The sequence below is a fragment of the Puma concolor genome, chromosome D4 (assembly GCF_028749965.1).
Source record: "Puma concolor isolate L17-30 chromosome D4, mPumCon1.1.hap2, whole genome shotgun sequence".
Taxonomy (NCBI): domain Eukaryota; kingdom Metazoa; phylum Chordata; class Mammalia; order Carnivora; family Felidae; genus Puma; species Puma concolor.
The window spans coordinates 39,963,331-39,987,387 of record NC_141679.1 but is presented as its reverse complement, the minus strand read 5'-3'; the positions used below and the strand labels follow the sequence as shown (position 1 = coordinate 39,987,387).

The following is a 24,057-nucleotide window of genomic DNA, read 5'->3' as shown; positions in this document are numbered from 1 at the left end:
GTCCTGTTTTTTTGGAAAACATTGCTATATTCAATTTGAATATATGAATTTGAATATATTCCATTTTCTTTAGGACCTTTGAAGTTGCATTTATATGTGTGGTTGGTTTTTGGTTGATTTGTTTGCTTGCTTTGGCTTGACAAGAGAGGTTGCACATTTAGTTATTTAAGTTTTGCTGGTCTGATAAAGGCTCATGAGAGAGCTTTCTTCATAAGGAACCTTGTCACCATTTGCTAAAGGCTGGGAGAGAATAAATATCCTTGGAATTTCAAGGCTACAGAAAAGATAAAATCCAGCTCGACACTGTTCCATACCTGGTGCCATTTTAAAGGTGGTTTTTATATCACCTTTTGATTCTCTTCTAGGCTTTTCCAATTTTAAAGTGCATATGAATCACCTGTGCTGCAGACACTGATTCTGAGAGTCTGGGGTTGACCTTGAACTTCTGTGTGCCTACCAAGCTCCCCAGTTCCGCCAGAGCTGTTGGTTGTGGGACCACATTTTGAATAGCAAGATGCTAACCCAGTGGTTTGCAGACTTTGCTGCCCATTTGAATCACCAGGGGAACTTTTAGAACATCCTTATGTCTAGGACACATCCATACCAGTTAAATCAGAATTGCTGGGAGCCAAGCCTAAGTTGTTTTTCAAGAACCCCAGGTGGTTTCAATGATCAGCAAATTTTGGGAACCACTGCAGGAGGGGTAATTGGTCTATTCAGGTTTCCACTTTGCTCAATTTTGGTTACTTTTATTTTAGTAAGTAATTGCCCATTTAAGTTTTCAAAGCTGTGGTCAGTAAGTTTCATGTGTTATTCTCTTATAATTTTTTGTTAATGTATTTGGTTTCCATGGTTATGTTTCCCTTCTATTCTTTTTTTTTTTAATTTTTTTAACCTTTATTTATTTTTTTTTGAGACAGAGACAGAGCATGAACAGGGGAGGGTCAGAGAGAGGGAGACACAGAATCCGAAACAGGCTCCAGGCTCTGAGCTGTCGGCACAGAGCCCGACGCGGGGCTCGAACTCACAAACCGTGAGATCATGACCTGAGCTGAGGTCGGTCGCTCAACCGACTGAGCCACCCAGGCACCCCATCCCTTCTATTCTTATATATTTTTGCTTTTACTTTTTTCCCTTAATGAGGCTTGCAAATGATTTTTCTGTTTTTCTGGTCTTCTCAGAAAATCATCTTCCCTTTTTATTCTTTTATTTTAAATATTTCTTTTTGGAATTTATTAATTTCAGCTTTTATCTTTAATTCCCTTTTTAACTTTTCCTGGATTGTTTTGTTATTCTTTGGATCTTATGGTAAAGTGATTTTTCCTTTTGTCCTTTTCATTGCTTTCTATAGTTTATCATTTTTTCTTTTGGCATTCTGTTTGATCCATAGCTTATAATCTTAATTTTTAGGTACTTCAGAAAATTTGGTCACTTTTTATTTTTTTCCCTTTAATCTATTTACTAAAGACAAAACAGTATAACAGTTTTCTCCTTGGCCAATGAGATGATCAACTCTTATAAAATGTCTGTGGGCATAGTAACAAAGCACGGTTTGTATTTGAATGATTTGAAGTTAGTCATTGTCTAATAGTCGTGTTCAGTTCTAAAAGAATCACCACTTACATCTCTAAAAGAGATGTACTCAAAATTCTCACTATAATTGTGTTTTTTGTCAAGTTTCTTGTGTTTTAATAGTTTTTGTATTATGCATTTCCCCCACAATATTGTTCGGAGCATGTACGGTGTATGTTTAATTTTCTGTATTATGTATGCCTGGTATCCATTCATAATGTCCTTTATCTCATTTATTGTAATTCATCTTAAATTCTACCTTAACCACTGCTAATTGGCACTGCTTATTTTCGGTTTGAATTTGCCTGACTCCCCTCGCATCCCATTTGACTTTCGACTTTCTGTTCTTGTTATCATTTTGTCTTAACTGTGTTCCTTAAAAATAGATGAATTTTATTTGCTTCCGTTGCTCTAATGCTCTTTATGGGATAATTCTGTCTACTTACCTTTGTGGTAAGGGTCGATATGCTTGATTTTACTCCTTCTGTTTTTCTTTATATTATTTAGGTTTTTCATCTTATGTCCTTAGTTTTGTTGTCTTGATTAAGTTACTGTTTCCCGTGTTTTGGTTTTCCCTTTGTTAATTTGGGGAGTTCCACCTTCCTTTTCCCTGCTCTTAAAATGAAATACCTCTCTTTATTATAATTGGAAAACAACGACAGTTTTCATATTGACTCCTAGATACTCTGATTACCATCTGGATTTTAGAGAAGACAAACATCGGGTGTAGAAAAGTTGCTTAACCTGCCTTAGCTTTACATAGTAAGTGGTGGCGCTGATCTTTTAGTATAGTTTAACATAATGTAACATTAATTACAGTCTATTTTATGATAATATTATCGTAAAAGAATTTTAATTTAATGTAATTTACTCTGTATAAAAATACACAGAGTCTGCTTAGGAAACCATGAAATATGTGTGCTGATAAATTTTAAAATATGAAAGAATTGATGATTTTCTTGGAAGGTATATAATAATATTGCCTCAAGACCAGAAAACAAGAGTAAAGCAAATTCATGAAAGACTCAAAGTTTTATCTTCTTTGAACCAGATTAAGAGAAGATATTTTACCAGTGAGTTTTGCCAAACTTTCATGAACTTTTCATATGTTTTCTTTTTTTGTGTGAAAAATGACTGTCATCCAGACCATTTTATGAAGCAGGCATATAACCTTGGTGTGAAAAGTTCACAAATAAAACAACCCCCCCCCACAAGAGTATACCAGCTACATACTGGTGTATGAGAATTTGGAAGAAACTGTTAGCAAAACAATTTAGCAATAAATTAAAAGAGCTACCTTCCGTGGATAAGCAAAGACAGTTTAAGAACTCAGTAATATATAACACAATAAATGCTTTAAGGAAAAAAAAAAGGGGGATAATCTCTACTAATGTTAAAACAACATCTAATAATATTCAATAACCATTCTGATCAGTACACTTTTAAAAACTCTGTGAAAACTAGGAATAAGTGAATATATAAAATGATGAGAAACAAAATCACTTATTAATAGCCAACGTTACCATTAACTGTGAAATTCCAGCATTAATCTCATTAATATTAGGAATAAAATATTCCCGCTAGCACAATTCCTATTTTACATATTTTTAATGTTTGTTCCAAGAGAGAATGCATAATGTCTGCACAATTCCAACTTTATTATAATTAAATAAATGAAGCTTATTACATTATCGTAATGATATCTTTTCTCTATCAACTTGCAACAATTAAAACAAGTCCCCATTAATATGAGTAATATGTAATTCTGGGCAGTAGGGTGGTGACATGGACAGGCTCATTCTGCCCAAGGGAGCATAAGTTGGCAAAAGTCTTCATGGAAGGCAGCTTGACAGTTTTTAACCAAGAGCTTGAAGAGTTTATGTCCTTTGACCCAATAATTCCACTTCTGGGAACTCCGGCCTAAGGAAATCATGAGAACCGCTGACAAAGATTTGTGTGCGACTATGTTAATGGCAGTTCTGTTTATAATATTTAAAAAAAATGGGAAATAACCTAAAATGCCAAAAAAAAAAAAAAAAAAAGGAGAATGGTCAAATAAAGTACAGCCAGACAGTGTAATAATGTACAGGCATTAAAATCATGCTCTTGAAAACCTGTTTAATCTAAACGGAAAGATACAATGTTAATTAGAGAAAACGCAGGATACAAATTTATTAACTTTTGATCTCAGTTTTTGAAAACACATTTGTCTATGTTATATATATGCAGGAATAAGTTTAGTGGACTGGAAGGAAATACTAAAAAACAAATAACATAAATACTACATTAACATAGTGTTATCAGAGTGTGTTAGAGTCAGAAATTGCTGTCTCTCTGTTGAATCACTTAAATCACCAACAGGGACATTTCATATTGAAGGATAAAATTAATTCTAAATTAGTACTGGAATGCGAACCTCGGCCATAGACCGAGGTTCAGTCTCTGTGCAGAGAATCATTATCTTTGCAATGATTAGTATGTCTATTTCCAAATCACAGTTTCCATTCTTAACCATGGACAATTCAGACCAGTCGAGAAACTGCAGATAAAGCCATGCCTTAACAACACCACCACCAGAAGGTCCCAGTAGGTTAGTTGTGGTATCGGAAGTCATGTGAAGATTGGCGAAGAGCTAGTGTAAAATAATCTTATCTTCTCCCCTTCCACATCCATAAACAAAAGCACTGAGTCGTCTTTTACACTCTGTTGAAGGGAGTGAACAATGGGAATTAGAAGCCTGGAAAATGCCTGGGAGATACCTTGGGGTCCTGTTCTTTCTCCAAACAATGCAAGAAAACTAACTGGAGAAAAGCTATGTAAAAAGTGGAACCTAAGGGGCGCCTGGGTGGCTCAGTCGGGTAATCATCTGACTTAGGCGCAGGTCACGATCTCCTCGTTTGTGAGTTCGAGCCCCGCATCAAGCTCTCTGCTCTCAGTATGGAGCCTGCTTCAGATGGTTTTCCTCTTCTCTCTGCCTCTCTCTCTTAAAAATAAACATTAAAAAAAAGAAAAAAAAGTGAAACCTGAGCATTGCAGTGGGCTTCAGAGGTGCTCTTATTCAATTTCCTACTCTAAGTGGGAATTCTTAAATCTAATGGGGGGTTTTTAGATGCTTTGGGAGCCCCCCCTACCTCTATAGACACAAGTTTCCTCATCTGTAAAATGGTAGCATTTACATGACAACTGGTAGGTTCGTAATTATGAACATTATGTGAATTGATGCTTTTTAAGATCTTAGTGCAGTAGCTTGGCATGTGTTGGTTGTTACTACCTTTGCAAAGTTTCACATTCCTTTCTAGGACTTTTCTTATTGGATGACAAATCTGTTTATTGAGCCAAAACACAGTTCCTGGAAATACGCAGAATAAGTCTTATCCAACATCTACATTAACAGTCCTTCTAATACTTGAAGACAGCTTTCATGAATTTAATAACTGCTTTCTGTGGTTTTTTCTTTTTTAATTTCAAGAATAGAACACAGTAGACTATAAAAATGAGCGTTATCAGTTTTCCTTTGGATTTTCTATGTAAATGTTGTTTAACATTCAAATGGAGCTGATTATAATTTGAGATATTAACAGTTAGATATGCCATTGTGTCCCTTTGTGATTGTTTGTAAAGGAGGTTAAACACTATATTAACTTCTGAGTAGTGATTTATTGTTGCTTTTGTTAGAGAAAAATAAAAAAAGAAGTAAAATAATATAATTTGATATTGCCTTTGAGAATTTTCAGTTTGCAGAGGTCTTTATTTCCTACTCAATTTTATTTTTTAAAAAGCATTACATGTAGTGTAAATACAGCATCACATAAATGCCGAGTTGTTCTTTGCTTCTTGGCTTAAGCTGTTGTGTAATATTGCTCTGTAACCATTAAGCAGCTGCTGTGCCTCAGAGATGCTCATATTTCCTTTAGTAGATGAAGGGAATTTACTATATGAATGTCTCCAAATTGCTTTAAAATCGTTGGCCTTTGTGTCAGCTATTTACATTCACAGTGGTCCACGTAACACATGAAAACCATGTTTCTGGAAGGCCCCAGCAGCCGGGAGGTTACAGATGGGGCTGTGTTAATAGTAATAACCTGCATTTTGCTGAGTCTCATCCTCCGTAGTATCACAGGGCTCCTGACACTCCGCGTGACTCCCCCGGTTATTTTGCCAGAAGTATTGTTTCTTATATGCTTCCTTGTATGCTATTAGCTATCCAGCAACTATGTCATCCATTGCTCCTTTTCTTTACCCTTCTCATCTTGGGTAAGTCTGTCCATTGTAAGGCTGTGTGTGCTGTGTGCCAAGAGGAGTGAAGGAGACAGCCGCCTCCTTCAGGTGCTTCTCCGAGGCTACCCCATTGCCTGATCCATCCCAGCCCCCACTCCCCTAAGGTCATGTTGGTAAGCAGTACTGCTCATCCTAGGGAGCCCTCCTTTCAGTGAAGTCTCACTATGCCCCATGCAGGAGTGGAGCCCAGTGGGACCTATGTGTGGTGCAGTATGTTCTGACATATTTTCATTGCTTTTCATAGTTTCAGCAGAATAACTCTTTCAGATTTCCTTGTAGATTCAAATTCCTTGGAACATGAATTGGAGGTGAGGAATGGAGAAACACCACGCTGCATTCTGAATTGCCTGCCCTTTCCTATGAGACGGTCATTGTATTTGTGTGTGTGTGTGTGTGTGTGTGTGTGTGTGTGTGTGTGTGTGTGTGTGACTGCCTTACTGTCTTCTTGCTGGTAGGATTAGCTTGAGGGGCCTTCTCCCTCCCTTTTGATTTGGTTCTTGATGTCCACACACCATTTCATCTTCATGGGCATGACCAAAAAGCGAGTGAAGCCTTGGCTACTCACTGGGGTCATAAGGAAGGGAGCTGCACATGAGATTTACATATGGAAATGTTACTACATGACATGTGATATAATTTATATAAATATGTTGAGATGTTCACTTTTCACTTGTTCATCAGTTTATTTTACAAATATTTTTGAACTCTGACTCTTTTTTTTTTTTAATTTTTTTTTTCAACGTTTATTTATTTTTTTGGGGGGGGACAGAGAGAGACAGAGCATGAACGGGGGAGGGGCAGAGAGAGAGGGAGACACAGAATCGGAAACAGGCTCCAGGCTCCGAGCCATCAGCCCAGAGCCCGACGCGGGGCTCGAACTCCCGGACCGGGAGATCGTGACCTGGCTGAAGTCGGACGCTTAACCGACTGCGCCACCCAGGCGCCCCAAGAACTCTGACTCTTTAAACACTTCTAGTTTCTTGATAGTTCCTTTGTGGTAAATGCCTAAAATTATACATTGGTATATAACAAAGTCAAAGATCTAATCTGATGGTAATCATTGTTCTTTCCCATTCTACCCCAAAGCCTGAATAAACTCCTCAGCACAAGTTCCAGAGAATAGCAAGAATCAGCACACTTATCCTTCTATCTTTAGCCATCTGTGCCTACCTTGTTATATAATTACTAAGATGTTCATTTGTGACCCTGTTCCAAAAGGTTAAGCTTTAACCTTTTGTTCCATAAGCATTTACCTAGCCGTTACTGTATATATGTAGGCACTGAGTTAGTTCTTAAGGGGGATTCAGAGATGAACAAAACCCAGTCGCTCTCCCAGATAAGGGAGCTGATAATCCAATAAGGACCACAAGACTTGAAAACACATGTCTTGGAAACTCGAATGTGAGAAGTGATGTAAAGTAAGCACAAACTAGGAGCTACGTGAATTCAGCAGAAAAAGATGATTTCTGGCTGGTGCAAGGATGGGGAGAGGAGGGCGGAGGAACAGGTAGGTTCGGGAGCAGATGGCAGTTGAGGTGGACACTGAAGGATGAGAGCAGAGCCCACAGACAGACAGCCTTCTGATCGGAGGGAGGGAACCACGTGAGAAAGATAGGAGGGCATTTACAGAGCACCTTTGGGTGAGGACAGACACGCTTGTCCGATTGGTTAAGTACATGAACCGCCATCATGATACATAAGCGCTCCGTATTTAATCTATTTGCCAAATATAAAATTTTACACGGGGGCGCCTGGGTGACTCAGTCTGTTACGCGTCAGACTCTTGATTTTGTCTCAGGCCGTGGTCTCATGGTAGTGAGATCGAGCCCCACGTCTGGCTCTGCACGGGCAGCGTGGAGCCTGCCTAGGATTCTCTCTCCTTCTCCCTCTCCCTCTGCCCCTCCCCTGCTCATGCGCTCTCTCTCTCTCTCTCTCTCTCTCTCAAAATAAATAAATGAACTTAAAAAATTTTCACATGTACCTTATATAGAATACAGTATAATTTGTTATACTTTACAAAGACTGTTTGTTGTTTTATACGATGATAACCTAGCATGGTTCAGAAAATTGAAAATGTGTTTTCCGGAAACCACACGAAGGAGGTCGATGTCTTTTTTTTTTTTGTTTTCATGGCTTATGCACCTGTACGGTGTAGGCTACCTCAACATTTCTCAATAATCGCTGAAATGAATTCAACCAGGTGAACAATTAAGTTGCTCAAGCAGTAAGAGTTTCTTAAAATACAGATGCATAAAATGGGGATGTTTGGTTATTACCCTCTTCAAAATGTATGTATTTTTTCAGAGTAACGACTTAATATGACACCTGAGTTTTGTCCCCGGCTGAGATCTCATAATTCCTTCTCACTCTTTCTTTTGTTCTGTTTCTAAGGAAGGTGGACGGTGGGTATAATACCGTGTTTAGACATGCATGGCTCCTTGGTTCACAACAGTGAAACATGCATGCCCATTGAATGATCTTTGGTCTCTTCATGCTATGTACAGTTCAAAAGCGGTGTGGTAGCTTTTGTTCTGGTAAAATTTCTAAATCAAGATTTACAAATAAGTTGAGACTGTCTGGAACCCAGTGTGTGTAACTCAACGTACAGGGGATTGTTGACCCAACTGGCCAATCCTAACTTACTGGGAGGGAGCATTTAATCAGTGCCTTCGGTCACTTACCATTCATAGCAATTTTAGGATCTCTGATTTATAAATGAGGAATAGGAGACAGCAAGAGTCTAATAACGTGACCACGATTCCACACTGGTAACATGTGGTTGGGAGTCAAATCCCAGCCCCTTGACCTGAGTGCTCCCTGTTGCTAAACCACCTATGACTCACATTCCTGCCCTGATTCCAGGCTCTTGGTCAGCCCTCAAACTCTATGTAAAATCTGATCCAGTTGCCCGTTCTTGGAATCTAGAGTTTGCTTTCCTGGAAGCATTTGAATTCTGAGGGTTTTCAGACTTTTCTTATTCTCTTCCTGGGGAGCAGAGAGTAACCATAACCCTCCTTCCGGTATTCTCTCCCTCTTCACCCTCAGTACATCTCCTTCACATAAATGAGAAGCCAGGGACGTGACTGGTATTTGTGGGCCATAGCTTGACCACATACCACCCAGGACTGAACTTACTCAGGCTCGTGGACGGTGGGCCACAGTCACTGTGGACCCTGTACTTGGATGTCCCAGAAGGGTCATGTGGCATTCCTGGAGGCCTGGATTTAGGACCATTTCCTTAAATAATAATAATAACAACAACAATAATAATATAATAGTAATAATGATAATAATAATATAATAATAATAAATAATAATGATAATAATAAATTAATAAATAAAAAGTACCCGGATCTTGAAATGAAGGGAGTTCCAGGAAGTAGTAGCAAGAGTGAGAGAGCAGTGAAATCATGTGAGGTTTATCAAAGGTGCATGGAAATAGGTCTATGCAAAGTATTTGCAGTATGTACAAGTTCTACTTTTGTGTGATTCATGACCCTGGAACAAGGGTGGGGGAGTGCTGGTAACGGCAGCTCACTCTTCTTTAATCAGGGAAGGATTTGTGAAAGAACAGTGGTTTCGAGAGACCTTTGAAGTAATTCCAGCAAGGTTCTAATTGTGGTTGTGGTTTTCCTTTTTCTTTCTTTCTTTCTTTTCTTAAATGGGTAGACTTTAGTCTCCCAGGTGCTACCGAGCTGAGTGCATCAGTAGGAACCCCTGAGCCTTCATTGTCTGTGCATGGGCCATGGCAAATAAAACCGTAGCCATGGCCCTGTATATTTAGAAAGCTGAGGAAAAATTTCCCTGGGAAATTATTTGGCCTCTAAACGTTTCACTTTTGTTTAAACAGATCCAGATTTTATTCAAAGAGTTTTGCTTTTACTGGTCTTTGTTACAAGCATACCTGGGTTTCGTTCTAACCTTTGGTTTCAAAACACTTGAACAAATTCTAGTGTTTAATCATTTATTTGCTTCCTGCTTACGCTGATCTTTTTCCTCTTGATACTTGTTTTCAGGTTACCTGGAGGATAGTTTTGTAAAATCTGGAGTCTTCAATGTATCAGAACTTGTGAGGGTATCCAGAAGTAAGTAAATTGTTTTCTTATTATTTAATTATACGGTATGATTTAACATATTTTATGTCTTGAAACTTAAATACAGTATTAAGAAAATTTGAGTGTTAAATCTCCATCTTGCTGATAAAATCATCGGTGAGTCTATTTTGTCTGATTTTCCAAAATATTTGCATTTAAATCCTCAAATTTTGGAGTACAAAAGTTATTTGGGGGTTGCTCTGATTGCTGTGTTATTGGTATCCATTTAATTCACTGCTCGCTCTGTGACCATAGATGGTCATTTATATCAAAGGAAGCGTGATTAATTCAATGTGCTCCATTTTGTTATGATAACCCACATAAGTTTCCTGTCGATAAGTGCTTTTTCATTTTACTAACATTTTGGTGGAGACTTGGAGATGTACAGGATATACACAGTAACATGCAGCGTGGAGAGGGATGCAGAAATTAATTTTGCAGATTGTCGTTTGGATATAGATAGAAAGCATTGTTATCCGAAACAATGTCCAATTGTTTTAACTGGCCACCTCACCTGAGACAGCATTCTTGACAGGCCGGATGCGATTTTTCTCCGGGAAGTTCACCTGGCCAGCTAGTTACCTAGGCCAAAGAGTAGTTTACTGACTCAACTTTTTTACTTATTGCTGATGGGTACAGAGGTAGCTCTTAAGGCACGGCTGATTGTTAAGGGAGGGGACTCATTTCTTCTTGCTCTCTTCTCCGATTTAGCTCATTTGTGTAACTTTGAAGGCTGTTCACCTGACATTTTGTTAGAGAGCGTCACAGTTGGGAATGATATCACTCAGATGATGTGGTGGCATTCTGTTCTCGTTTCGTTTGTGTTTGCTATTTGGGTCAAATTCCGAGGTCATGGGAACAAGAATTATGGTGATCCAAAAAGAACGGAGCTAATCATGGAGGGGAAGTTTAGGTGGTCTTTTAGAGTTATGGCCCAGTAAAGTGATCCCCAAGCTAGGAGGTCTTTTGGACCATAGTTTCTTCAAGAGTTCCAGTTTCTAGAGTGGCCAGTGCAAATAGCATGTATCCCAGGGCGTCATATACGTGAACATTTAAGACCTTAAATAACTTATCCTTTCTGACATATTCTCCAGTAGATGAACATATGCGCCCAAAGACTTCTTTCATGGGTCTGTTTACTTAGGGCAGTGTAGACCGAAATCTAATATCCTATATCCCAGCAACTCCAGGGTTCGTTCGCTAGACAAGAGGATTCTGATGGTCTGCTTCATTGACCAAGGCAATGAGCCTTGCGTGTTTTTCCCTGATCGATAATGGGGTATGGGAGGCCTCTGACATTTGAAAGTTTTCTGTATTTATTTTTAATTTGGAAAGGAACGTGCCTGACTTACTACCACTCTCGGGCATCATGTAAGGAAGGGGGAATTTGAAAGTGTGTGTGTGTGTGGGGGGGTGTTTTCCCTATACTGTTCTTTAGCAGAGAGGCTATACTGCCAAATTAGGAGACATTATACCATTATTTGTTTAAATTTGTCCTTTTCCAAGTTTCATCATATATTTTCCTCCTTCTTGTGAGGACAGACCAACCATCCGTTAGAACATATTATTAATTCCTCATTCTAGGTAACATTATGCTAGATGCTACAGAAGGGCCACCACATAGAACCTTTAAATTCCCAGAGTGATATTTTGAAAAAAAATCTGAATTTGAAACATAAGAGAAGGTGAGAAACATACCTCTCTGTAACAGTTGAAAAGTGAGGTAAACTTAATATACTTCATTCTTTTTACGCTTATACTGTTATCTCTTAGAGGTTTTTAAGGTATCTGTTAGGACACACATTACTGATTTGTAATCTGTGTATTAATTATCTGTATTTTCATTCATTAGTTAATTTATTCAGCAAACATTTATTTGCTACTCGGTATGTAAATAGGTGTCTGTGAAATGCTTGAGAAGTTATTCTCTTAAGTGTTTTAATATATCCACATCATAACCTTATTTACACAATTGAACTTCATTGTTTATGAAATAAGGGTTTGCTAAGTAAGCAGAAACTTCAGCACAACCCTTCTGCTGTAGATCACCAGTTCTGACTTCCCGAGGGTTTACGGTATGTTAATGGCTTCTGTCCTCCAGGGTTTCACTATCATGTGACCCACTAATGTGCGTGTTGACTTTCCTAATGGAGCTGCTCAGCTGTAGGATAGCGATCTTTCTGTTGCATGATATTATCTCCATCTTAAAAGTTGATTTAGGATCGGCTTTTGGAGTGAGAAGAACAACGAGAGAGATGAGGGGTTGGTCTCCAACCCTTAGAATCTGAGGCTCTTTGGAGCTCCTTTTCTAAGAGGATATTGGCAGGCCTCTTAAACATGATTTGCAGCTTTCAGATTTCTTGCAGTTTTCCGGGAGAGGCGCTAACACTGGTCTTTGCGTCTGATGGAAGTTCTTTCCGAGGCTTTTAAACAGGAGTATCAACTTGGGACTTGCCATGCTCATATACTCTCTTTGTTATTACGTGCATTTGGTGAGAGCTGCTTCAGATTTTGGCCATGTTTGTTATTAATCTACTCGTCTTCTTGCACTCTCCCGTTTAATGTCAGGGTGCACACTAAATTTTTACAATGCTCATGTAGAAATCGTTTTTATTGATGTCTTGATCCTCTCTAACAATCGTTCTGCAACAAAATTTAGAAAAATAAAATTTCCAAAGATTTTTTTTATTACTATTTTGCTATGAATTTCATCGAGTATGTTTATGGCCAAGCAATCTGTGTTGACTGTTAAGTCAGATGTATGAAATAGAAACTACAGATCTTCGCTCAAATATTGCATAGCTTAATGCATTTCAAATACTTTACAAAAGATATAACCTGTAAGTTTCCTGTTAGTAATTCAGTTCTTTGAATTGTATCCAGTACTTGTAGAAGGCTGGACAGATTACTGACTTTCACTGAGTCCCTCAAATGCCTCCTCCTAGCACATACCCTGCTTTCCACTGTCACATAGAACATGATTCTAATAATAAACTTTAAAGCATGTGGTTACTGTGGGATTTTTTACCTTGCATTTTTTTAACCTCTGGTGTACCTCAGGCCACAACAAGCAGTTACATTTCAGCTGCCCAAAGAATTCAAGCCATTAGCCACAGTTACACATTAAATACAAACATTTTCGGGGCGCCTGGGTGGCGCAGTCGGTTAAGCGTCCGACTTCAGCCAGGTCACGATCTCGCGGTCCGTGGGTTCGAGCCCCGTGTCAGGCTCTGGGCTGATGGCTCGGAGCCTGGAGCCTGTTTCCGATTCTGTGTCTCCCTCTCTCTCTGCCCCTCCCCCGTTCATGCTCTGTCTCTCTCTGTCCCAAAAATAAATAAACGTTGAAAAAAAAATAAAAAATAAATAAATACAAACATTTTCAGGTAAAATGAGGTTAAAGTGCATTATATAAAGAGTGATTTAGCAGAAGGTATAAACTCCAGAAGTTTGGAGCTGAGATTATCCTGTATATATTGATTTTATTTTTATTATGGGAAGACAGATGTTCATTGTATATTCTTTGATTCATTCTCTGCAATAACACATGTGCCTCCTACTCATACTTTCTTAAAAATATTTTTTTTTAATTTTTTTTCAACGTTTTTTATTTATTTTTGGGACAGAGAGAGACAGAGCATGAACGGGGGAGGGGCAGAGAGAGAGGGAGACACAGAATCGGAAACAGGCTCCAGGCTCCGAGCCATCAGCCCAGAGCCTGACGCGGGGCTCGAACTCACGGACCGCGAGATCGTGACCTGGCTGAAGTTGGACGCTTAACCGACTGCGCCACCCAGGCGCCCCAAAAATATTTTAAGGTTAATCTTGGCCTACCTGATATTGAAATAGAATTCATGGGGCGCCTGGGTGGATCAGTCGGTTGAGTGTCCAACTCTCAGTTTCAGCGCAGGTCATGATCTCACGGTTCGTGGGATCGAGGCCCGCTTTGGGCTCCGTGCTGGGAGTGTGGAGCCTGCTTGGGATTTTCTCTCTCCCTCTCTCTCTCTCTCTCTCTGCCCCTCCCCATTTGTGCACGTGTGTGCTTGCTTTCTCTCTCTCTCTTGCTCAAAATAAATAGACACTTAAAAAAAATACAATTCAGCTAACAGAGAACATATTTAGCGAACACATTAAAATTCTGGGTAAGAAAAATTCCTCGAAAATCTGCATTCCTTTTGGAGTCATATATTCAACTTGAATCAGTTAGGAGAGAGGAAGATTAAGTAGACTGTGTGTTCTTCGAGTGAATCACAAGGGCTCTAGAGTTTTGTTGCCATAGTCCCAGGACACCTTTTCTCTCATTAGAGCTTTTGAAGGCCTGATAGAAATAGGGAAAGAAAGAAACTGTTCTTAAGCACTGTCCTTTGACACCAACCTGCCTGGTCTCACTGTGCATATTATCTCTGCCCCTGACTTTGCTGTTGTGATAACCCCCTGTTGAGAATGACCTCCCCTTAATACCTTACTCATTCTCCAAAGTCCAGTACAAGCTATGGTTTCTCCACAGAGTTCTTGGATCATTCAAGCGTGGATTGGATTCTTCTTCCCATGAAGTCCTATAGAATTTCTTGGTCATGTTTTTCATTGGGCATTTTCATTGTAATCTGCATTACGCTGGTATTTCTGGTTTTTTCATAAGTGTTTTGTTCACCCAGATTGTTGTCCAATCTGTTTTATTAAGGACAGGAACTATCTCAGACTGTCCTGAATCCCTTGCAGCACCTGCCTGTAATGGACACAAGCAACAAGTTGTTGAATGAACAGATTTGCAGCAAATAGGTTCATTTATACCTCTTCATCTGCTTCTGGTGTATTTTGAACTGTTCACTCTTTGCTAACTACTCCAGACCGCCAGGGAGGAGATGTGGGGAAGAAATCATGGAAAGAAGGGAACTCCCATTGTTGAATGCCTGTTATGCACTAGACAGGATGCTGGGCTTTTATCACTCTTTACCTCATTTCATCTTCAAAATAATCATAGGTGCTAGGTTACTATTCTTCTCATTTTACAGTTTGGGAAATTGGAGCATAGAGCTCAGAAGTGGCAGAGGGAGTTCAGAGTCAATGGCTACCTCCCGAGATTCTTCTCCTTCTAATACAACATGCTGCCTCCTGGATTTATTCAAGATGTCTAGAAACCAATTTTTAAAATTGGAACAGATGTCATCCATTGTACCAAAACCAATACTTATATATAAACATCTCAGTTCCAAATGTATCAGCGAACTCAAAAAGATTTCCTTTTTTTTTTTTTTTTTCAGAGAAAGAGAGTGTGAGCATATGCATGGGGGAGGGGCAGACGGAGAGGGAGAGAGAATCCCAAGCAGGCTCTGCACTGTCAGCATAGAGCCCAATGTGGGGCTCGATCTCATGACCTGAGCCAAAATCAAAAGTTGGATGTTTAAACGATTAAGATTCCTTGATTTACAAAATAATACCTTGAAGTGTAAAACTCCACGAGTACATTTTAAGTGATTTTTATAAATTTGGGCATAAAAACTTAAAAAACAAAACATAAATATTGAGTAAAAGCCACACTTAGCTATTCATACATGAAACCTCAATGTGTATTTTGGGAGGAAAAGACTTGGCTTTTATTTTCATATGTGTCAATGTTACTCATATACCTGCCCTAATACAAGAATTAGTTATATCAAATAATGATTAATATGATTTCTAATGCATTCTAACATTAATGTTAATATTCTAATTTGATTTATTGAACAAATGATTTGGTTTTTGAGAACCAACTATATACAAAACACCTTGCTTGGTGTTGAGCAATAGGAAACATGTCGTTTCCTCTGACGCATCTACAGACTAGTGTGGTGACAGATGTAGTGACAACTGTTACAAAGGGGTGAGGGAAGAAGGCTGGGGACTGGGAAGAGGGGAAATGGTAACCAATGATTATAGTCTGAGTGCCTCAAACTTGAACAGTGTCCAAACTTGAACACTGGCATCATGAGGAAGTCTTCAAGTTGTACCCTGGTGGATGGCTGAGGTTCGAGTCTCAGGATAAAGCAAGTTTGCCCAGGGGCATGGCGAGTATTAGATTATTACATTCAAATGGAGATGGCAAGTGTAAATGTCATTCTTGATGTTTCTTTTTGTTTTATTCCTCAGCGCCCATAACCCAGGGAACTGGAGTCAACTTCCCAATTGGAGAGATCCCGAGCCAACCATACTATCATGACATGAACTCGGGGGTCAATCTTCAGAGGTCACTGTCTTCTCCACCAAGCAGGTAACTGAAGGAAGAACTGTGCTTATTCTCAGTCTGTGTGCAGATTGGTAGATGGGTGTGCAGATAGGAAGGTAGGTAGATATGCAGATGGGTAGGTAGGTAAAGATAGAGGGGAAAGAAAGCCGAGAAAGAGTTCAAGACTTTTTGCTGATTTTACATATATTTTTCATCTTAGATGATTAAATTTATTTTGATATTTGAAAATTAAATGTAATTGTTGTTCAAGGCATTTAAAAAAATCTTTTGGGTGGGACAAAGCAACTCTGAAGCTATATGAATATAATTTTTCCAGAGCATTACATACACCCGTGATCAAATGTAAGCACATACATGAATTCCAGAGCAAAACATTTCATTGTACGATATCCACCTTTTAAGAATAAGGGAATACGGGTGATTATTTTCCTAAGCTGTTCTAATGAAAGTTAGTTGCATTTGAATTAATTATGGGGTTATGCACATTTATGTGTTTATTAACTGAGTTCAATTTTATATCACTTATGGTCAAACTGTTTTTTCATATAGTTTGCATAGCAAGGTAATTTGGTTTATTATCACTAAAATTGTGACATAGTTGGGTCTTAAAAATGCTTTAGTTTTTCTACAATTGAGTGTGAATAGTACTTTCTTATTTGGTCTGATTCGGTCTTATTTGGTCTGATGGGTCAGCCATTTGGTTTTAGATATTATGCCATTCACAATAAAAACGGTTTCGAAAACATTTCTTTGTTATTTCCTTATGAAAATCTTTGCTGTCTCACTCTCAGTCTCTCCTGTGTATTCACTGCTGATTCACAGCTGAGAGAATTAGCTTTATGGAGAGTTTGAAAAAATGTGCATCCTAACTTTGGATACCATAGGAATAAACTAAAGAACAATTATTAACTCTCACCGTGGTTTTGCATGGATAGAAATTGCCATCTTTACATGATGTTAATACTCTGGGAACTATGAGTCCAATATTAATCACAAGTACATCGGTGAATACACACAGAGGTACGTGTGCTTCTAGGATTTGGAAACAGTGCAGCGAAAACAGGACAGTCTTGGAAGTCAGAAGTCCTTACTTTGTATCAGGCTGCTTCCACTAACATGCCCTGGGAAATTCACGGAATTTCTCCAAATTTGTCTCCCCACTTGCAAGAAAAAGGAGGACCGATTTATGTATGGGAGTTCTGCAGTCGGACTTTGAGAGCCTGTGACATTATGTTTATTAGCACTACATAGTTAATTCAGAAGATATCTTTTTTTAGTTTTTACCTACAGAGATGTGAATAAGCGTTCTTTTTTTTTTTTCTTAATTTAAGGAAACACATCCATTTTCATAGTCCTTATGACTGTTTAATAGGGCATTGGTGGGAATATATGAAAACAGTATATCATGCCAAATGGTCTGTGCCATGAAATAGCTTTTTAAGCTCTACCCTAAATATTTACTTTACTATTTTTAAAAAACTTTTAAAGCGTTCTTAGTTTGTTTTTTAATGTTTACTTACTTTTGAGAGAGACAGAGATAGAGTGTGAGTGGGAGAGGGGCAGGGAGAGAGGGAGACACAGAATCCGAAGCAGGCTTCCAGGTTCTGAGCTGTCAGCACAAAGCCCGATGTGGGACTCGAACTCACAAACCCTGAGATCACAGCCTGAGCTGAAGTCGGATGCTCAACTGACTGAGCGACCCCGGTGCCTATATATTTACTTTTCTTAATAATTGGGATGAAGCATGTTTTCTTTATTAAAATATATCATTTTAGAAGTATTATCATTTGGTTTGAATTTGGCAATGGCCTGTTTTTCATGGTTGATCGTAAGAATAAAAGATCACATGGGGCACCTGGGTGGCTTAGTAGGTTAGGCGACTGACTCTTGATTTTGGCTCAGGTCACGATCTCACAGTTCATGAGTTCTAGCCCTGCATCATGCTCTTTGCTGACAGTGTGGAACCTGCTTGGGATTCTCTCTCTGCCCCTCCACGGGTCACATGCTCTTTCTCAAAATATATAAACTTAACAAAAAATAAAGGATCACTAACCTACTTTTTAGAAAAATATAAAGAATATATAAAATAATTTATAATCAATAAAGTATAACAGAATTTTTAAATATTATTAATTGTAGGATTGCTGATAATAATTACTATTCAATAAGTATCTTCTAAATGTCAACCACTTAACTAAGAGCTTTCCATTTAATAACTCATTTAACCCTCTCAACCACTCCCCTTTGAACTAGGTTTTATTGTTTCCATTTTATAAATGATAAATGAGTTTAGAAAGGTTAAGGAGCTTACTACTAAGAAGTAGTGAGTGGTCTAGCCAAGATTTGGTACGAGGCTGGTTCCACTCCAAAGTTCATGTTCCACTTTAGTCAATTGCCTTATCTTTGAATTAATATGAAAAGATTACATTGTTAATGGCAAGTGCTATGCTAATGAATATTATTAATATTGATAATAATGATAAGAGTCAGGTAAGTCTTAACAGTTTGAGAATTAGTACACACATCACATCAAGAATTCACTTTTTAGTACTGAAATTTCTTTGGAAATCTACTTCAAAAGGTAAATATAATACGGGGCGCCTGGGTGGCTCAGTCGGTTAAGCGACCGACTTCGGCTCAGGTCATGATCTCGCGGTCCGTGAGTTCGAGCCCCGCGTCGGGCTCTGTGCTGACAGCTCAGAGCCTGGAGCCCGTTTCAGATTCTGTGTCTCCCTCTCTCTGACCCTCCCCCATTCATGCTCTGTCTCTCTCTGTCTCAAAAATAAATAAACATTAAAAAAAAAAAAGGTAAATATAATAAACATCCTACCTGTTAGGCAGGTACAGTTATAATATGGCGTAATAAATGATATATACAACTAGAAATATTTGCTATGCCTATAGAAGTCTTGAATACACTCTATTATTTCAGAGATGATTCTGAGAGACTATTACTTTGGTTTATGTAAACTTTCACAGTAAAAATCTTCTCAAATCATATACTGTCACATGCTACATGCCATCTTAGCCCACTAATGTAACTATTATCATATTTTAACAGCAAAAGACCCAAAACTATATCTATAGATGAAAATATGGAACCAAGTCCTACAGGAGACTTCTATCCCTCTCCGAATTCACCAGCTGCTGGAAGTCGAACATGGCATGAAAGAGATCAAGGTGAGCAATAAGGAGGTTCCTCTAGAGACTTTCGAGTACGATGCCAGCTGGCTTCAAAAGTTCCATTTAGCCAAAATTTCATAATTGAATCGATATGGATTATATCTTCTTCATAAAATGATTGCAGTGAAATTATTTTTAGATAATGTACTAGTCACATGTCATCAAAGTTACAAAAGTCCCTTATTTTCCATGTCTATTGGACTTCTTCTCCCAGACAGAATGATCTTTTAGAACCTCCAATTATGGATGTCTGTCTGCATTCGTGGGTTGGATTGCAGCAAGACTACAAGCTCTGATTCAGTGAGATCAGATTGCTACTCTGTGTAGGGTATTTCAGGCAGCAGCCACACTTTGAGCAGTTTACAGGTGCCAGTTACTGAAAATTCCCATTTCAAGGAAGCCATAATTCCATTTGAGAAGTGGGTGCAGCATAAACAATAAATACAAGTGTAATGTAAGGAACTTGGTGTCTGAGTCAATCTAATTGTTCTTTCTAGATGAAACTATGACCCAGTTGTAGGGCAGCTTTGAAGAAAAGTAGAATTTTATAGACGTTATTTGGCTCTCTAAATGGAGACTTAGCTCTTTTTCATTCTTAAAGTCTCTTGGATTAAATAGATTTCATTAGACATCCTCATGCCTTTTGGCTACAATGAGAGGAAAAGTATTAAACACAGAAATTAAAAAATTAGCTAACTCCAGTGTCTTGTTGGTATGTGTATATGTGTATATGTATATGTATATATATGTCTTGTTGTGTGTGTATAAATACGATTTACACCAGCAGCATAAAAAATAGTTGAAAATTTATCTTTTACATCAGATATTACATTTTATTAAAAGTGTAAAAGAAAAAAAAATTCTCTTTACCGATGGCTTTTAGCCCATGACTTGAGTGTCTATATCTCAGGTTGGGGGACTGTGTACTAGGTTACCTCAGGAGACAAATGACTCTGAAGCATAGCAGTTAAAGTCAAAGTCAGCTCCTTATTCAGGAGCTGCTGAATATTATTTATAGACGTTTGCTGTAAATAGACGTTGTTATATAGACGTTGCTTATTTGCGGCTCCCCATTTTCATACCACGCACCACAGGGTTTAAAGAATAATGAAACAACTTCATGGAGGAATTGGACTTTGAGTCAGGTGGGTCTCCTTCAGCATGTTGAGGTTGTCAACTGGTAAAGAAGGGGCAGGGCAGGCAGAGGGAAAAGTAGAGCCAAGCACTGCGCAAGAGTGAATTTCAGAATGGCCACGTTGTACTGTGTGGCGGGACACTGCGTGGGTAAGGGAATAAGGAGAGATGATGGGCTGTTTTAAAGAAGGATCTGAAAATCAGCTGGAGAGTTTCAGCTCTGAGATGACCTCCCCCTCTTCCAAATCTATTCTTCAGACAGCAGACAGGGTCTTTATAAAACTTAATACCATCATATTACTGCCCCGCTTAAATCCTTCAGCAACTTTCCAGTCCTCTTAGGAGAAAATCCAAATTCTCTTGTATGATGGACAAGCCCTGTTCCTTGTCTGGCCTCAGACCGCCACCCTGGCCTCAGCAGGTGCTGGCTGCTGTTTCTTCTTGCACTTTACTTGCTGCTTTGTAATACTGGGGAAGGCAAAACCTAAGAGCTTCATCTAAGCCATGCCCTCTGGAATTCTCCTCTTCTAACTCTCCATCTGGCACAGTTTTTGGCATCTTTCAAGTCCCAGCCTAAATTGAGGAAGTTCAATCTAAATTAGATCTTGCTATTTTTCTCTCCTGACACCCCATAGTGTCCTTTCATTGTTCTCGTAATAGATAGTTACGTGCTCATTTATGGGATTCATTGTCTAAATCTGTCTGCGCTGTAAGGGCAGGGACCTTATCTATTTTGGCTATTATGTAACCAGCACCTTGGTGCATAGTAGGGGCACAAAAGATATTTGTTGGATAAATGAAACACTGATAGAGCATAGGTCTCATTAGTGAAGGCAAGAAATAGTATTTCTGGGACTTTCACCAGATTTGCAGAAGTAAGAATAAAAAAACAAAACCCTCAACCCTTTATATATTATTGCTTGTTTAACTGGGCATTGTCAGTTTCTTCTAAACAAAGCCATATTTTCCCCTTCCGAAAATTATTCTGGAAAAGATTCTAATGGTAATAATAATAACACTGTGAATGTGTGGGAATGGATGTGTTGTTCAGAAGTGTAGGTGTTCTTTATTATAGAGAGTGTCACTTTTTAAAAATTGATTCCTTTTTCAGCCTATTGAATAAAGCCAATCTCAAATCATATTATAAAACATTTTTGAAAAGTAGAAGGGAAACTGTCATTCTTTCTCTTTGTAAAATCGTTGTATTGTCTTGGTGATTTTCTTTTGTCAAGATGACTAGAATTACTGGAGAAGTCTGGAAGGGCATATTATATTAAGAGTAAGGAAGAATGATCCATTCTCAAGTGTACTTACAAAAAAAAAAAATACTCTTGTCACTTTAATTCTGAAGACCCTGAAGACTTTGTAATGTGCACAATAAGCCATTGTGGGAAGAAGACTTGAACTACCATAAAAAAAAAAAAAAATGAGGACAGTACAGTACTATCTTTTTAAATTTGCTAAGCCAGATGCAGTCCTTTTGTTCTTAGAAAATTGCTTTTTTAAAATTTGCAAAATAAAATGCCCCATGGTTGTTCTTGTCCGTCTTCAAATATTCTTCAGACACACTTGCCCATCATGAAGGGAGTATTCTAAAGGGCGTACTGAGCACCACTCGATATTTGTAATGGCTTTAGTCCATGTCTTATACTTGTTTCTCCCACAAAGCCCTGCGCTAATTGGTAATCAATAACTACTTATTGGTTGATTGAAATATGCTTGTGTTTATAATTGGCAGAAATGTTTAAAATTTCCCATTAGTTATTTCCCAAGCACGCCTTATTCTGTTAGTGTTCACTTTGCATATTAAAAGCCTGCCAGAGCCCTTAGCAACACTAATTTTTGAAACATAAGAATTAAAGGTAACAAAATTATGGACAATACGTGGCATTCTACTTTCCCTTATAATCTGAACACCAACCTAAACAACCATTGAGATTTATTCCATGTAGGCAAAAATATAGGATGTAATGTAACTAAAGTAATACTGTATACTCACTGTATTTTAAGAAGAAATCAGGCAAATTTGCAGTGAAAAAAATCTAGGTTTATGTAATAATTAATATTTATGTGCTTCCTAATAATTTAATGAAAAAAGTATTTTTATTTTAGGGTATTATAAGCATAATTACTCATATTTGTATGTCTTTTTTTTTCACAATGCAGGAAAGTTACAGTGTCCTAGTCATAAAAGAATTGTAATTTTTAATTTTGCGGAATAGAGACATGAACATTTAAAAACTAAGCACTATGTAATAGTGTCAGATAGTTGGTAGGAATCTATATAATTTGCTTAAATTTCTCCTGATATATAGTGAGGGAAACTAAACTAAATTTATCAGTATCTACATTATGTAATACTTATTTTTTTACTTTGTGTTCTTTTACATGTTGGGAAGGGAAGGAAAAAAGAAAACTGGCCACTAACAAAGAGCCAGACAGCCGCTGTTACATTTCTTTCCTAGATTCTAAAGCATCCTTTCTTGCTAATCTCTTCTATGAATTTCCCAGCCTTAAACTTCCTGACTGTTCCAACGCACTTGAAAACTTGGGTTTTTTGTATATGATGTTCCATCATTTTCAGTTTTGATGGTTAAATTAATAGAACCAGATTAGCTTATCAATGTGCATGCTGACAACTTCTTTTATTCCAATAGCACACAAAAAATACCATCTGAGATCTTGTGTGCCTTAATTTTTTTCCACCTGAGCCACTTCAGAGACTCAATTCCTACTTGATGTACTTCTCTTGAAATCATTAGAGTACTTTTTTTTTTTTTTTTAACGTTTATTTATTTTTGGGACAGAGAGAGACAGAGCATGAACGGGGGAGGGGCAGAGAGAGAGGGAGACACAGAATCGGAAACAGGCTCCAGGCTCTGAGCCATCAGCCCAGGGCCTGACGCGGGGCTTGAACTCACGGACCGCGAGATCGTGACCTGGCTGAAGTCGGACGCTTAACCGACTGCGCCACCCAGGCGCCCCTAGAGTACTTTTTATAACTTCTAATAAAAGAGGGAAAAAAAAAAGAAATAGGTCTTGTGTTTTCTTGTAATAAATTACTTTCATGGGGCTAAGTCTTGTCATATGATAATGCCTAGGAATTTTTTAATAACTTTTTTTGATGTTTATTTATTCATTGTTATGAGAGAGACAGAGCATGAGTGGGGGAGGGGCAGAGAGAGAGGGAGACACAGGATCCAAAGCAGGCTCCAGGCTCTGAGCTGTCAGCACAGATCCCTATGCAGGGATTGAACTCGTGAACCACGAGATCATGACCCGAGTTGAAGTCGGGCGCTTAACGGACTGAGCCACCCAGGCTCCCCAATACCTAGGAATTGAACAGACTGACAAATGGCATGCTTGGATATTTGAAACAATGCTTTATCAATAACATTCTGTCACTGCCATTCTAATACTTGCAGATTCATCTAAGCCTGCATATAAGGCTCCTAAAACACTATTTAATAGACATTTATGACACAGTAAATATATTTGTTATATACAGCTGGGCTTTCTAAATGGAAAACTAAACAGCTTCTCAGTCTGATGAGTATTTGAACAACTTAGTTTTAT

General features: G+C 38.3%; 1 protein-coding gene and 1 long non-coding RNA gene across 10 annotated transcripts in view; both read left to right on the top strand.

Moving 5' to 3' along the window:
• The window catches only part of NFIB (nuclear factor I B), a 455,619-nt gene that overhangs the window by 371,211 nt on the left and 60,351 nt on the right, over window positions 1-24,057 (top strand). For all 9 annotated transcript variants that reach the window (XM_086685307.1, XM_086685306.1, XM_086685312.1 and 6 more), the window contains exons 4-6: window positions 9,867-9,935; window positions 16,068-16,188; window positions 19,226-19,344. In XM_086685307.1, coding sequence (XP_086541433.1) covers window positions 9,867-9,935; window positions 16,068-16,188; window positions 19,226-19,344 — 309 coding nt within the window. The remainder of the gene's footprint in view (window positions 1-9,866; window positions 9,936-16,067; window positions 16,189-19,225; window positions 19,345-24,057) is intronic.
• LOC147574813 (uncharacterized) lies at window positions 16,195-19,218 on the top strand. Its single transcript, XR_015243553.1, has 3 exons — window positions 16,195-18,451; window positions 18,489-18,745; window positions 18,973-19,218. It is a non-coding gene; the product is annotated as an uncharacterized LOC147574813 (long non-coding RNA).